At 48.1% G+C, this 15,494-nt stretch overlaps 1 protein-coding gene across 1 annotated transcript in view; it reads right to left on the bottom strand.

Moving 5' to 3' along the window:
• KDM3B (lysine demethylase 3B) overlaps positions 1-15,494 on the bottom strand; it is an 867,558-nt gene that overhangs the window by 320,168 nt on the left and 531,896 nt on the right. The window contains exon 16 of the mRNA XM_085618404.1: positions 6,000-6,266. Coding sequence (XP_085474530.1) covers positions 6,000-6,266 — 267 coding nt within the window. The remainder of the gene's footprint in view (positions 1-5,999; positions 6,267-15,494) is intronic.

Raw genomic sequence — 15,494 nt, 5'->3', positions numbered from 1 at the left:
GTCCTAAATCTATCTATTTCTAAACTGTAATATTGCTATTGACTTTTACGCATTACGCGTGAGTGTTTCCACTCTGCACACGAATCCTGTGGGCCTCCCACTTCCTAACTAACGCTAGTGTAGTGTAGCCCCAGCGATTCCCTAGGCCTAGGCCTATTCTATTTCCGTGACAGTGGTCCTTATACCACTTACTTAATATATGGTTTGCGTGGCCCCTAGGGCCTAACTGTATTACTTACCTGTATGACTTACTGTATGCATTAATAAGACTGGGTTGTACTTACCTCTAATCTCATAAAGAGTGCTGAGGGTTTGCTTAGAATAAATACACTTTATTTTATATATATATCTGTTGTGGTGTCCTTTCATTTGGTATTCAAGGGATTATATATGGTATCACAGCTGGCTTCACATGCCATTCAGAGTTTAGCCTAAGACTGCTCTTGTCCATGCTACCACTAGGATAGCTGGTCTATAAGGTTGACTTTACAACCAATCACCATAAGGGTATTTGGACTGATATGAGGTGTACACTATAACTAGTGACATCATACATCAGGCCAACTTCTCACAGTGATCTCCTGAACCGGCATTGGGATATTTAATTTTGTAGCTCCTCTACACAACACTTCCTGAAAAGTAGAGATATCATCCACCGGAGATACCCTAGAGGGTGGCGAATAATCCCTTCTGGATTATCTAGATGACGGGGAGGAGGAGGGGGTCCTACGGCGCCTTCTCTCCGATCTGGTCGACTCTCTCCTGTGAGAGGAGGATCTGGATCGCCTCCTTGGTGTTCGAGAGCGACGTCGAAATTCTCTTCCCCGAGAACGTGATCTGACCGGTCTGGCTGGGAAGTCCATGTCTCTTAACCTTGTTAGTGAGGCCTTAACTGCGTAAGACATAGCCGAGTCCTGAGGCATCTCTCTCGCGGGACTTTGAGGTACAGCATTTCCCTCTTCCAGTGGACTATTTTCTCTTGCAGGCACTGGAGATTGATGCACAATTTCCGGTGACTCGGATCTTGAACTCGAGCCCTCTGATCCTGAAGGCGAGATAGATATAGGACGTAGTGAATCATGTTCAGAAGTTGTATACACCAGTCTATGAGGGGATTTGCGCCTTGAGACGGGCCGGATCGTAAGGTGAACATGCGACACCTCCTGAGAACCCTCTGCAGAGGGCCGCCTCGACGGTGAAAGGCCTATCACCGGAGACCTGGGACTTGACTCCTCGAGGATCAGTGGAGAATTTTCTTGCCTCGACGTCGAGAACCTCGTCGTCGACGGAGGGCTTGGTCTGAACGGAGGTCTAGACCCCGACGGGGAATCTCGCCTCGACGTTATGGACTTCTCCAAAGCCTTGGAGACCTGTGAGGACGGAGGCACCTGCCTCGACGTCGACGGAGGCTCCTGCCTCGACGTCGGTCTTGACGGAGGCGCCTGCCTCGACGTCTAATGCTCCGACGACGAATGCCTGGACGTCGCAAGTCTCTTCATCGACGATCGATCTTTTCTCGACGGCGATCTTGGTCTTGACGGCGATCTTGGTCTTGACGGCGATCTTGGTCTTGACGGCGATCTTGGTCTCGACGTCGACATAGACTTCGGAGTCGAACGCCTACGAACCTCTTGCGACGTCGACTGATCTCTTGCAGTTCTCGACGTCGAACGATGTCCTTCCTTCGACGTCGAACGATGTCTCTGTCTTGACGTCGAGCGATCCTCTCGACGTCGAAAGATGCCTTCTTGACGTCGAACTGTGACGCCGATCCCTCGACGCCGATCTCTTAGACGTCGAAGTCGCCGACGACGAACGCATCCGCTTCGTCGCTGTATCTAAAGTCGACGACTATTTTCTTTTTGCAGCATGACTACCCCGGACTCCTCACCTCTCAGCGACGATCCCGCCGATGGGGAGCAAACAGGGACCAGCTGCCTCGACGTCGAACGTTCTGATAAGCCGTAGAGTCTAATCCGCTCTCTCTCCTTTAAAGTCCTTTTGGAAAGGTCTTTACAATGATGACATGTAGCTGGAGAGTGAGAATCCGGCAGGCAGACAATACACACCTCATGTGTGTCTGAAGAGGCCTTCTTTTTAACACAAGATTGACATGGAATAAATAAAGAAGGCATATTTCTGACAAAAATTGCAGAAAATCAGTCAGAAAAATACAGGATACTAACTTCCTCCCAGATATTAATAAGAGGAAGTCCAAAAAATTACTATAATGCAAATAATTCTTGACTAAAAAGTCAAAAAAGAAGAGAGCTGAATTCCAGGGTCCTGACTGAAGGAGCCGGAAAGAACAACTGGCCTAACTGTCACCCCTGAGGCATGATGGGATATGGAAGCCAGGGCTGCCTTAAAGGCACGGTGCCAGTTTTTACCTATACAGGGCTTTTCAGTCTCTATGGTATTGTATTGCAATGCAGCCTGCAGGCTAGCAATGTGTTGTAGATCTGTGTTTCCCACAGTTTTCTCTTTTTTGCTTTCTCATGAGTGTTTACCTCATTAAAAAAAAAAAGAAAAAAAAAAAAAAAAAAAGATTTAGGTGTTTTATTATACCTATATGTATTATTGGATGTGTATTTATACATTGCCTAGCCTTTTTTTATAGGGGCTGCATTTGCTTGGAAAAAATGATATATGTTTATACATATACAGAGCTGTATATATGTATGTTTTTTACATGTATAATTTTGTTATTTCCGGGGTCCCCGCACATGGGCGGGAATATTCAGTGCTTATGACTATTGATGAGGATCCCCTGGAAGAGAATAGGGGGTGTACCCACCCCAGGGAAGGGACCCATTGGTCCCAATTTTTTTACCTACCTGTATTGCCCATAAATCTAGTATTTAGGGGCACCCTTGAACCTTGCTTCCTCAGACAACAAACCAGAAGAAGAAAAGAAGGACCGAACAGTCATGCTAAAGCTAACAAGAGGAGGACGCCTACTGACTTGGCCCCAGGCCTACGGCCTGTCCCCACCTCGAACCTGCAAAAGCGAAACCCCGGTGTGTCCTGTAGCCAGCAGCCTCAAAAACCCCGGAGGACCTGCCTGCCTGCAACCACAAAGACTGTCTCCCGTGAACACCTGATTTGTTCATCTGCAACCTCTGTTCCAGTCGGATCCGCCCCACTTTGCACACGCCGTCCACGGCCCGAGCTCAAGAGGGTAAATACCACGAGGAGGTCCCCCCGGCGATTCTAACCCGAGACCCAGCAACGCCGGACCTCTCTTGGGTGGTGTACGAAAGTGGGTTTCTGTTGCAGTAACCCCCCCTTTTCTTGCCTGGTAACTGATGCACTTTTTCCTTGTTGTGCCCTGGGCTCCTGCCAATCAGGTGCCCAGGGCCTGTGTTCCTTCCCATAAAACTGCCTAACAGTCAAAACCCAATTGGCATCTCTGGTCAACAGTCAGCCCCTGGTAAATTGTTCCCTAGGTACCCAGGCCTTATGAAGCATCTCATTCTGAGAAAGTATATTTTAAATTGTTGGTTCTAAAATAAAACAAGCATATTTTTTTATATAAACCATTGGCCTAGAGTTCAGTTATTGAGTGTGTGAAGCCATTTGCTGACTGAGTGTGTACAACAAAATGCTTTACACTGTCCTCTGATACTGCCTTACTGCTCGACCAACCTACCACCTTAGAGAGTAAGGTTATATCTAACTTTAGCCTATGCAAAACCTCTGGGGACTGTGGAGTCTGTACACACTGTACCTATTAGGGAACAGTATAGACAGAGCCACTTTCTCACAAGTGGCCAAACCTACAGTGCCTAACCAGCCCCCAACTTCCCAACTTACCTCTCAAAGTGGTGGTTGCACCCAGAAGACCTTCGTCCCCACGCCTGCAATGTCTTTGCAAACCGGAGGATCCCCATTGCAAACAGGGCGCCCGACGCTGAAACAGCACCCTACAGCCGGCCGCCCCAGTGCCGCTGAGGGTGCACCTTTGGCGCTACTTTGTTTCCCCATTTTCTCTGAGCTAAAGTCCAGGAGCTTTGCTCTCACAACCAAGAGGCCTGCTCGTCAGCAGCCACCAACCGGAGACCCCTAGTCCCCACTGGATAACATTGGGCTTCAGCACTCTGCACCCGGCCGCCCTAATGCCGCTGAGTGTGTAACAAGAGTGCATCCCTGACCCTGGGGGACCCCTGAGTCTACCCGCAGAACCTCAACTCCCACTACTAAATACTTACCTTAAAACCGATAACCCTATTTTCCTCCATAGGTTAACACTGACTGTATTTCTTGGAAAATATTCGAAGTATGGAGTTTGAAAACCTAAAGAAATTCTTTAAAATTTACTGTTTAACAAAAACTATTTTACTTATCTGTTTACAGGAAATGTCCCAGAGTAGCATCTAGGTATACTACACTGTGTAAGAAAAGTAATCCAAAAAGTAACTTCCCTGGCATTTTACTGAAAAGCCGATTCAAGTACTGTATTTACAAAGTATATAATTTCTCTGCAACCATACTTCAAGTCAAAACAAAGTGCATATACAATTGCAATTCAAACTGTTTAAACTGCATTACTACTGTAAAGTATTTATTGCTTACCTGTGCCAGGCTTGCTTGGTTCTAGAAAATAAAATAACTAAAAGAATACTTCTATACAAAAACAATTTGTCTGAAGTTCAGTATATCAGTGTGTGAATTTATTTGCAGACTGTGTACAACAAATGGTTAACACTGTCCTCTGATACTGCCTTACTGCTCGACCACACTACCACAAATAGAGATTGAGGTGCTATCTAACTTTACCTATGCCTACCTTTGGGGTTCCACTGGACTCTGTGCACACTATACCTCACTTTGGTATAGTATATACAGAGCCACCTTCCTAAACAGTCCAGCTTCATTATCTTCTTCAGTGTTTAAGTTTTGTTCCGCATCCCTAGTGTGGTTGAGCATGGTTGACCTCACCAAGTTCAACCTTAAGGCATCTAGGTAGTGAGAGTGTGTCTCCGAGCGATCACCAGTGGCAGAGATTAATTCAGGCATTCATTTAATCACTTTGTTGCAGTAGATGCCCTAAATTCAAAGGGCTATTGTAATTTTAAGAGAAATACTGATTAGAAAACTGTTGGGAAGATAGCTAGAAGATGGTGAAAGTCCATGGCGAGTTGGTTGAACAGGTCAGTAGGTCAGTGTGCAAGGATATCAGGGCACTGTGTACTAGGAAAGGGTGATGTTTGAGGTGGGAGACCTACCTGATGTGAATGTTGAGATGAGGTGGGTGTTTGTTATGCTTTTTGGCATTATAGTGATATTCTACGTTTAGAGTGCTCCTCTGGTTCTGGTTGCTTCTTGGATTCTTTCTTTCAGGTGTATATTTTGTGTTACCATGGTTGATGCTTTAATTATTCTTTCACATTTTTGTAATAAAATTAGATGTGTAATGCCTTTAAGGCTTAATAAAGAATTCTAGGTTTACAGTGTTCTCTTGTTTACTCCTGAAGGGTGTGGTCCAATCAGAGTCTGTTCCTTCACTGGCTCAGGCAGGCTGTTAATATATCCTGATTCAACTTTTACTTGGTGTAATTAAAGTCCTTGAGCAAAGTGGCGTACTGCAAAAAGTGCTGGATTAGAGGGATAAAGGAGGAGAAAGTAGGGGGTAGAGGTAGAGCAAGACAGGATTGGTTTAGAACCTGTTACAAGAAGCTAAAAAGCAGCCGAAAAAGAACACTTTGTGGAAAAACAAGCTCTAAAGATTAATAGTGAAGGGTCAGCTGCCCCACATTCTAGTACTTCCCTGTGGTATTTAGACAGTGCATTCCTAGATCTACGTAAACAGAAAAAGTTATTGTTGGACGGAAAATAGAAAATTAAATGCTACAGGGATAGTGGGTCAACTCATCAGTAGGAAAGAGTTCAAAATATATGAACCTGGGGAGTATCACATGCTTGAAAACAATATTGTTGACTTAAAGCTGTGATAAATATGTTGCGCACAGTTAGTCTCTGCCCCCTATGTATTATACCTGGCCCTGTTTCCAACATTCTCTGAATATTTTCCAGTTGTTTTTGTTGCTGGGATCGTGCAGACATAAAAGTCTTCCTTCGCACAACCAAGAATGCGAAGTGTGCGGGTCTAGCACATTCAGGCCCATCACCATCTCCTTTGTATCCTTCTGTGGCTCAACAGGGTTGCTGCCTCGTTTAGCAGCATCTGAGGTTTTTTTGTTTTCCACCACTGAGGCAATTATATGATCCAGAAAGTTGGGCAAACTGGCCTTGCCTTTGGCACCCTATAAAGAAAAGAAAAAAAAAAGCATGTTACCAGTCAAAATCTTTAAACTCTGCTAGTTGATAACCAGTGTTAAATGAAGCTCGACACCCCACAGTAATAACTTACAATCTAACTATTCTCCTGCATGTTGTGCAATTTACACAACTTTCTCAAAGTAAATTAGAACTTATCTAGGAGCATGCACAACATGAAGGCGAGGATGTGAAGAGGAATCCAGTGATAGCATTTCAGTGAGTAATAAGGACTCCACCCTTGTCGACAGTGAAATAAAACAAAATCTGTAACAGTTCTGAAACGTTCACGACCTATCAGTTGGTGGAATAATTGTCAATCTAGAAGGACATTCATGGAGAATCAGTGGCTGGTATACAAAGGGCTGGCATGCTAAAGCTGGGTGAGCTTGTAGGTTAAAAGCCATCCCATAAGGCTGTAAAAACAAAATTTCTGCAGAACCAATTCCTTGCAACACTGGGTACCTATTTTTTTTGCAACAAATTATTAAGTACGTTCAAAGTGTGGGAGTAATTGGATGATTAATGAAAAAAAGAGAGCAACTGAGTTATACACAGAAAACTAAACCAAGCATGAGAAGGCATGAAATACTTCATACTGCCATTGGCCACTGCTCTATCCTAGACGGTAGCATTAACGCTGATCAACACCTTATTTTGAAGCATAAAACAGCCATCAGAATCCACTTTCATAGCTTCAGTCAGGAGGAAGAGTTGATTTTAATTCAATGACTATTCAAATAGTGGATGAGGAAACTCTTGAATACCTTTAACAGTAGTTTTGAGCTTGAAGCTTTATTGCATTGCATTATTCATTCAACTACTGTGAGAAAGTGCCCTCTTTCTTGCATGGTATGCTGAATTGCTGATTGTACTTTGACTGAGTGTGCCCTGGGCTCCTGCCAAACAGGTAACCAGGGCATGTGTTCCTTCCCTAAAACTGCATTGAAGCCTAAACCCAATTGGTATCTCTGGCCACATGTCCGCCCCTGGTAATGGTACCATAGGTACCCAGGGCACTGTGACCATAGAAGGCCCCTGTGAGAAAGTGCCATCTTTCTTGCATGGTATGCCCCCACTTTATGCTGAATTGCTGACTGTACTTTGAGTGTGCCCTGGGCTCCTGCCAAACAGGTGCCCAGGGACTATGTTCCTTCCCTAAAACCTAAAGTCCAGATTGGCACACCCTGGCCACATATCAGCCCCTGGTAAATGGTAACCTAGGTACCCAGGGCCTTGTGACCAGGGAAGGCCTCTAAGGGCTGCAGCACTTATTGCGCCACACTTACAGGCCCTGTACCCTGACACAAACACACTGCCCTTGCAGGCTGAGTGTCTGGGTACAAGACAAAACAAAGAGTCGACATGGCACACATCCCTGAGTGCCATGCCCACAACCTACACTGCCCTGGCATACATCAGCCACCCCTCTAGCTGGGTGCCCTATGCCAGTGGTGTGGGCACAGGAGCCCTGTGCCCCTACAGTACCCTGGTCCATTCCTGGACACTAAGTGCATAGCTGCCATTTTAGAGTATATGGTGCTGGGAGCTCGTCAAACACGAACTCCACAGCACCATAATGGCAACACTGAAGACTGAGAAGTTTGGTATCAAACTTCTCAGCACATTAAACCCGCACTGATGCCAGTGTGGGATTTAATGTACAAAGCACTACAGAGGGCATCTTAGAGATGCCCCCTGAAACTAAACCTACAATCCACGTCTGGTCTGAGAGGCTGCCTAGGCTTCCACACAGCAGACATGTTGCTGGACCCCTGGGTGGAGAGCCCCCGCTCTCCTGGGCGTGCAACAATGCACATCTTGGGAGAGGTGCTAGGTCTCCTCCCCCAGGACGGGCAGGTGGGGAGGCGAGGTGAAGCACATCTCCGGGCTCTCGCCATCTTGGAGATGGAAAGCCCCACCCAATCAGGACTAGGCTACTGCCCCCCTCCCACAGGAGAGTGGCATGATAGGGGGTGTACCCACCCCAGGGCAGGGACCCATTGGTCCCTGCCCTTTACCTACCTGTAAAGCCCCTAAATCTAGTATTTAGGGGCACCCTGAACCTTCCTTCCCCAGATCCCAGATTCCAAATAAGAAAAAAGACATGCTGTGCAGATGCTAAGAAGAGGAAGACATCAACTGCTTTAGCCCCAGCTCTACCGGCCAGTCGACCCTCGAACCTGCTCCTGCTAAATCCCGGCACCTCCTGTGGCGAGCAACCTCACAAACCCCGGAGGACCTGGCTACCTTGTGACTCTGAGCATCTGGGACTCCCATGAGCAGTCGCTCTGCTCAAAGCAAGTTTCTAACCCCTGGCATCAGCCCGGAACTGCAAATCCTGCACACGCCAAGCCTGGCCTATGCCGGAGTGGACAAAGACCCCAAGGATGTCCCCCGGGGCAACTGTGACCTGGAATCCGGCACCTAAAAACCCACCTCGACGCTCCTGATGACGCCTGCAGCCTCAGAACCAGGGACCTCCCCAACCGCTATCAACAGAGGGTAAGATTTTCCGACACCAAAAGGTACCCCTGCACCCGACACCCTGCGGCCCCCTGTGCCCAACTCCTGTGTACCTACCTATCCTCCAACTACCCAACTTACCTCTCGAAGTGGTGGTGGCACCTGAAGAATCTTCGTCCCCGAGCTTGCAGCCTTTGTTCGTCCTTGATCTTTCCCACTGAAATCCATTGAGCGTCCGAAGGCTCAAAAGCACCCTGCACCCAGCCGCCCGAGTGGCCCTGGCAGTGAAACTTCTACTCCTACATACTTCCCCATTTGCCCTGAGCACGTGTCCAGGAGCTCAGCTCCCACAGCCCCATGGCCTGCTAGTCAGCAGCCACCAACCAAGGCACCCCCGCCTTCCATAGGATAACATTGGGCCTACCTCACTCTGCACCCGGCTGCCCCTGTGCCGCTGAGGGTGTAACAACTGTACTTACCTGACCCTGGCAGACCCCCTGAGTCTATGCCTAGAACCTTAACTCTGCCAGTCGAGTACTTACCCAAAAGCCGATAACTCACTTTTCTTCCATAGGGTAACGATGGCTGGTTTCACTCGAAATTTCTCCCAAGTGTGGATTTTCTCAACTTTAAAATATTCACCTAAAATCAACCGAGTAACAGAAACGGAAATACTCACCTGCTATTAGGAGAGATCCCAGTGCTGGATCTTGGTGCCCAGCACTGACACAGAAAAGTACTTACAACCGTACTTACCACCAAATCAATTTTCTCCGATAGGAAACCATTGACTGTTTTTGTGTGAAACTTCTTCTAAGTGTCGATTTTTGCAGATTACAAATATTCTTTAAAAATCGTACCAACTGTGAATAACAAGTTACTTACCTTCGGTAACGCTTTTTCTGGTGGATACAGTATCTGCCTGTGGATTCCTCACCTTGTGAATATCCCCTGCGCCAGCATTCCACGGAATTTTTCTTCCCCAGCACTCCACGTCGAAGTGGGCGACGTCATAATACATCGGCTCCGCTCGCGACTCCGTATGACGTCACCGGAGCCATAAGAGGCCCACGATGGCGTGATGACGTCAGTTCCACCTATTTTTTCCGTGCCTTCGAGGCGAACAGGTGAACCAACGACAAACTCAAAGTATACACAGTATACAGTATACCAACCCATATACACAGTATACAAAGGAAAAGGATGCCAAATAAACAAGCATTTCCAACAAATGTACAAGCATTTCAAACAAGACCTATTTCATGGTATACAAAGGTGGACAACGGGGAGGTGGGTGGGCCAGTGAGGAATCCACAGGCAGATACTGTATCCACCAGAAAAAGCGTTACCGAAGGTAAGTAACTAGTTCTTCTGATGGATACATCTGCCAGTAGATTCCTCACCTTGTCAATAGATTCCCACAGCAGTCCCCACTCCCGGAGGAGGGTGTCCACCCTTCTATACCAGAAAGTCTTGCAACACAGAGCGCGCGAAGTGGCCCTCCCTCCTCATCTCAGAGTCTAAGCAATAATGCTTTGCGAAAGTATGGAGGGAGGCCCAAGTCGCAGCTTTACAAATATCTGCCACAGGAACACCCCGGGCCAAAGCAGATGTAGATGATTTTGCTCTAGTCGAATGAGCTCTAATGCCCTCATAAGGAGTCTTACCAGCCAGGGCGTAGCAGATCTTAATGGCAAGGATGATCCATCTCGATAGTGTGCGCTTGTGCACCGCTCTACCCTTCGAATGACCAACGTAGCCAATGAAGAGTTGATCATCTAGACGAAAGTCCTTAGTCCTGTCCAGATAAAAGCTCACATCCCTCTTCGGGTCCAGGCGATGGAGTCTTTCCTCCTCTTTGGAAGGATGAGGAGGTGGATAAAAAACAGGGAGAGTAATAGACTGCCCCAAATGGAACAGAGTGACAACTTTTGGCAGGAAGGCAGCCCTGGTACTGAGCACCATCCTTTCAGCATGTAAAGTAAGCAAAGGGGGTCTAGAACTAAGAGCTTGGAGCTCACACACCCTCCTTGCCGAGGTTATGGCTACAAGAAAAACCACCTTAAAGGACAACAGCCTCAAAGGACAGCTATGTAGAGGCTCAAATGGGGACCCCATCAGAAAGGTTAAAACAAGATTAAGGTCCCACTGTGGCATCCCAAAGGGAGTGGGAAGAAACATGTTTGTAAGGCCCTTGATAAACCTCAGTACAACCGGAGATTTAAACAGCGACGGTTGATCAGGAAGGCATAGAAAAGCCGATAAGGCCGAAAGATAGCCCTTGACCGTGGCCACAGCACAGCCCTGCTGAGCCAAGGAAAGAGCAAACTGGAGCACATCAGAAAGATGGGCTTTTAAAGGGTCAATAGATCTCTCTCCACACCATTTAACAAACTTGGACCAACTGTAGGAGTAAATGGATTTGGTGGAGTGTCGCCTGGCCGAAAAAATAACGTCCACCACATCAGGTGGGAGAGAGAAAGAACTCAGGTTGCCCCGTTCAATCTCCAGGCATGAAGGTGTAAGCTCTGGAGGTGGGGGTGTAGAATCTGCCCCCCTCCGACTGCGAGAGGAGGTCTGCCCTCAGAGGGAGACGGAGCGGAGGGCACGAGGAGAGGTGGAGAAGATCAGTATACCACACCCTTCTTGGCCAATCCGGGGTGACCAATATGACTTGGGACCGGTCTTGGCGAATCTTCCTCAGAACCCGAGGAATCAAGGGTATGGGAGGAAACGCGTTAAGGAGTTGTGAGCCCCAATTCAACTGAAACGCGTCCCCCAATGCCCCCTGCATCGGAAACTGAAGACTGCAGAATGACGGGAAGTGCGCGTTCTCGTGAGTGGCGAACAGGTCCACCCGAGGAGTCCCCCACATCCGAAAGACGTGACGAACCACCTCCGGATGGAGCCTCCCCTCGTGATCGGCGGAGAACTGCCGACTGAGACTGTCCGCACATACGTTCAACACCCCGGCCAGATGATTTGCCATCAGACAAATCAGATGGTCCTGAGCCCAGGACCAGAGACGCAGGGCCTCTCTGCATAGACAAAGACCCCACTACTCCCTGCTTGTTGACATACCACATCGCGGTAGTGTTGTCCGTCAGGACTTGAACAGACTGACCGCGAAGGGAAGGGAGGAAGGCCTTGAGCGCCAAACTTATTGCCCGCAACTCCAGAAGGTCGATGTGAAGCAACCTTTCCTCTGGAGACCAAAGACCCTTGATCTCCAGATCCCCCAGATGTGCACCCCACCCTAAAGAGGAGGCATCCGTTATCACTGTGGCCACCGATGGAGGCAGATGGAAGGGCTTTCCTTGCGACAGATTGCCCTCCACGCTCCACCAAGATAGATCCGCTGCAGCTTCTCCGGAGATCCTGATCGACTCCCTGAGATCTCCGTTGTCCTGATACCACTGCTTGCGGAGGCACCACTGGAGCGCCCTCATGTGCCAGCGTGCATGGTTGACCAACAGAATGCAGGAAGCGAACAGACCGAGCAGGCGAAGGACCTTCAGAACTGGAACAACCGCTCCATTGTGAAATAAAGGGACCATCTCCTGAATGTCGAGAATTCTTTGAGGAGGAGGAAATGCTCGACACACAGTAGTGTCCAGTACTGCCCCTATAAACAGGTTGCGTTGAGAGGGCATCAGGTGAGATTTGGGCACATTGATCGAAAAACCCAAGTGCTGGGGAAGAAAAATTACGTGGAATGCTGGTGCAGGGGATATTCACAAGGTGAGGAATCCACTGGCAGATGTATCCATCAGAAAACGTAATTACTTACCTGTTTAAGATAGATGCCCCAGTGCTGAGCCTAGGAGCCCAGCACTGGATTACAAAAGTAACGAGAACATACTTTACCCGTAACTTGAATTTTCACCCATAGGAAACCATTGACTGTTTTTCTATGAAATTTCTTGGGTCGTTTTTGCAAACTTATAAATATTCCATAAAAATCGCCTGTATAACTTAAATGCAGTTTCTCAACTACTTACAGGTGGTACACTAGTGCTGGATACAGGATCCAACACTGACCTAAAAAAAGTACCCATAACCCCACTTACCTGCTAAGTGAATTTCTTTCCATAGGATAACATTGGTAATTTGATCAGAAAAAGTTTCTAAGTGTCAACTTTTAAAATAGCAAAATATTGCTTAAAAATCACAACAGTAACTTAAACGAATTTACTCACTTGTTTCCAAGAACTGTCCCCGGACTGAATCTAGGATCCAGTCCTGGAGTTAGTAAAGTAATCAAGTGCACATAACTTAAAATTCCCATTGAGCTCGATGTATTATTGTGTTTGAAATTGTGTTGCCTATTGCAACAACCTGTAACTATTACCTACAAAAGTCAATTGCATATTGCGAAAGTACTTCACTAAAGCATCTCATTCTGAGAAAGCATATTTTGATACCTATTGTTGGTTCTAAAATAAAACAACCATATATTTTTATATACAAACCATTGGCCTAGAGTTCAGTTCTTGTGTGTGTGAGACCATTTGCTGACTGAGTGTGTACAACAAATGCATTACACTGTCCTCTGATACTGCCTTAATGCTCGACCAAGCTACCACTTTAGAGAGAAAGGTTATATCCAACTTCAACCTCTGCAAAACCTCTGGGGACTGTGGACTCTGTACACACTGTATCTATTTGGGAACAGTATATACAGAGCCACTTTCTCACAGCCCATAAGGGCTGCAGCACTTATTGTGCCACCCTTAGAGGCCATGTACTCTGACACACACACACACATTCTACCTTTGCAGGCTGAGTGTCTGGGAGCAGAACAAAACAAAGAGACAACATGGCACACATCCCTGTGTACCATGCCCACAAACCACTGCCCTGGCATACATCAGTCACCTCTCTAGCTGGGTGCCCTATGCCAGTGGTGAGGGTACTGGTGCATGAGCCCTGTACCCCTACAGTGCCCAGGTACATTCCTGGGCCCTGTAAGTGCAGTACTGCCATTAAGAGTATATGGTGCTGGGAGGTTGTCATTACGAACTCCACAGCAACATAATGGCTGCACTGAAGACTGAAAAGTTTGGTATCAAACTTCTCAGCACATTAAACCACACTAATGCCAGTGTGGGATTTAATTTAAAATACACGACAGAGGGCATCTCAGAGATGCCCCCTGAAACTCGACCAACTCCCAGTGAGCTGACTGAGTGGCTGCGCATGCTGCCACCACCAGACATGTTTCTGGACCCTGGGTCGAGAGCTTGCTGCTCTCGGGGGCCCGGAAAACATACACATCCTGGGACGAGGTGCCAAGCCTCCTCCCCCAGGATGGGTAGGGTTCATGAAGGAGAAGCTTCAAAGGCATGCCGCCTTTGTGAGCTTCTCTAGACCACTTGCTGTTCTCAGCAACTGATCCCTACTGGTTCTACCCCCCACATTGGGCAGGAGACCCGGCGGGAAAAACAAAGTGAGGAAGAGAGGTGTGCCCACCTCTGGCAACTCCACCCCTAAGGTGGGGGAAGCGAGGTGAAGCACAACCTCGAGTACCTGCCATCTTGAGAATGGGGGGACCCAGCCAACCGGGGACAGGCTCCTGCCCCCCTCCCACTGGAGAGTGGCAGAATAGGGGGTGTACCCACCCCAGGGAAGGGACCCTTTGGTCCCTGCCCTTTACCTACCTGTAACGCCACTAAATTTAGTATTTAGGGGCACCCTGAACCTTCCTTCCTCAGATCCAGCAACCACAAGAAAAGAAGAAGGACGAAGAGCCGTGCAGAGCTAAGAGGAGGAGGTCCACTGACTTGGCCGCAGCCCTACTGGCCTGTCTCCCCTCGAAAATGCTCCAGCACAATCCTGGCGTGTCCAGCAGCCAGCAACCTCACAAACCCCGGAGGACCTGCCTGCCTTCACTTCCCAGACTGTTTCTCCCATGAACACCGGACATGTTTGAACTGAAGTTTCTAGTGCCAGCCAGAGACCACAAATACTGCCCACTCTGCACCTGCCGAACCCGGCCCGAGATAGAGTGGATAAACACCACGAAGAGGTCCCCCGGCGACCCCTGACTTGCCTCAATCCTCCAGAGGACACATGCAGCCTCAATCCAGAGAACCACCCCCTATCGCGACCAGAGCGGGTAAGAAAATCTGATGCCCCAAGGCACCCCTGCCTCCGACGCCCCACGGCCTAGTGGGCCCTAAACAACGGTGCCTAACCAACCCACGACATCCCAACTTACCCCTCGAAGTGGTGGTCACACCCAGAATATCCTCATCCCCGAGCCTGCAGTGTTTCTTTGTACCGAAGGTTCTCCATTGAAAACAGATTACCCGACCTCAAAACGGCACCCTGCACCCAGCCGCCCTAGTGCCGCTGAGGGTGCACCTTTGGTGCTACTTTGGTCCCCAACTTGCCCTGAGCTAAACCCTAGGAGCGTTGCTCCCACAACCTTGTGGCCTGCTTGCCAGCAGCCACCAACCGGAGGCCCCCTATCCCCCATTGGATAACATTGGGCCTCAACACTCTGCACCCGGCCGCCTTAGTGCCGCTGGGGGTGCAACAACAGTGCATCACTGACCCTGGGGGGACCCCTGAGTCTAACCCCAGAACCTTAACTCCCACAGCTGTTTACTTACCTGTGAACCGTTAACCTGTTTCCCTCCCGTAGAATAACATAAGTGTGGAGTTCAGAAACCTAAAAATATTCTTTAAAAATCGCACAAATAACCAAATCGTGTTTACTCACCTGTTTGCAGGAAATGCCACAG

The sequence above is a fragment of the Triturus cristatus genome, chromosome 7 (genome assembly GCF_964204655.1).
Source record: "Triturus cristatus chromosome 7, aTriCri1.1, whole genome shotgun sequence".
Lineage (NCBI taxonomy): Eukaryota > Metazoa > Chordata > Amphibia > Caudata > Salamandridae > Triturus > Triturus cristatus.
This window is presented reverse-complemented; position numbering and strand designations above follow the sequence as displayed.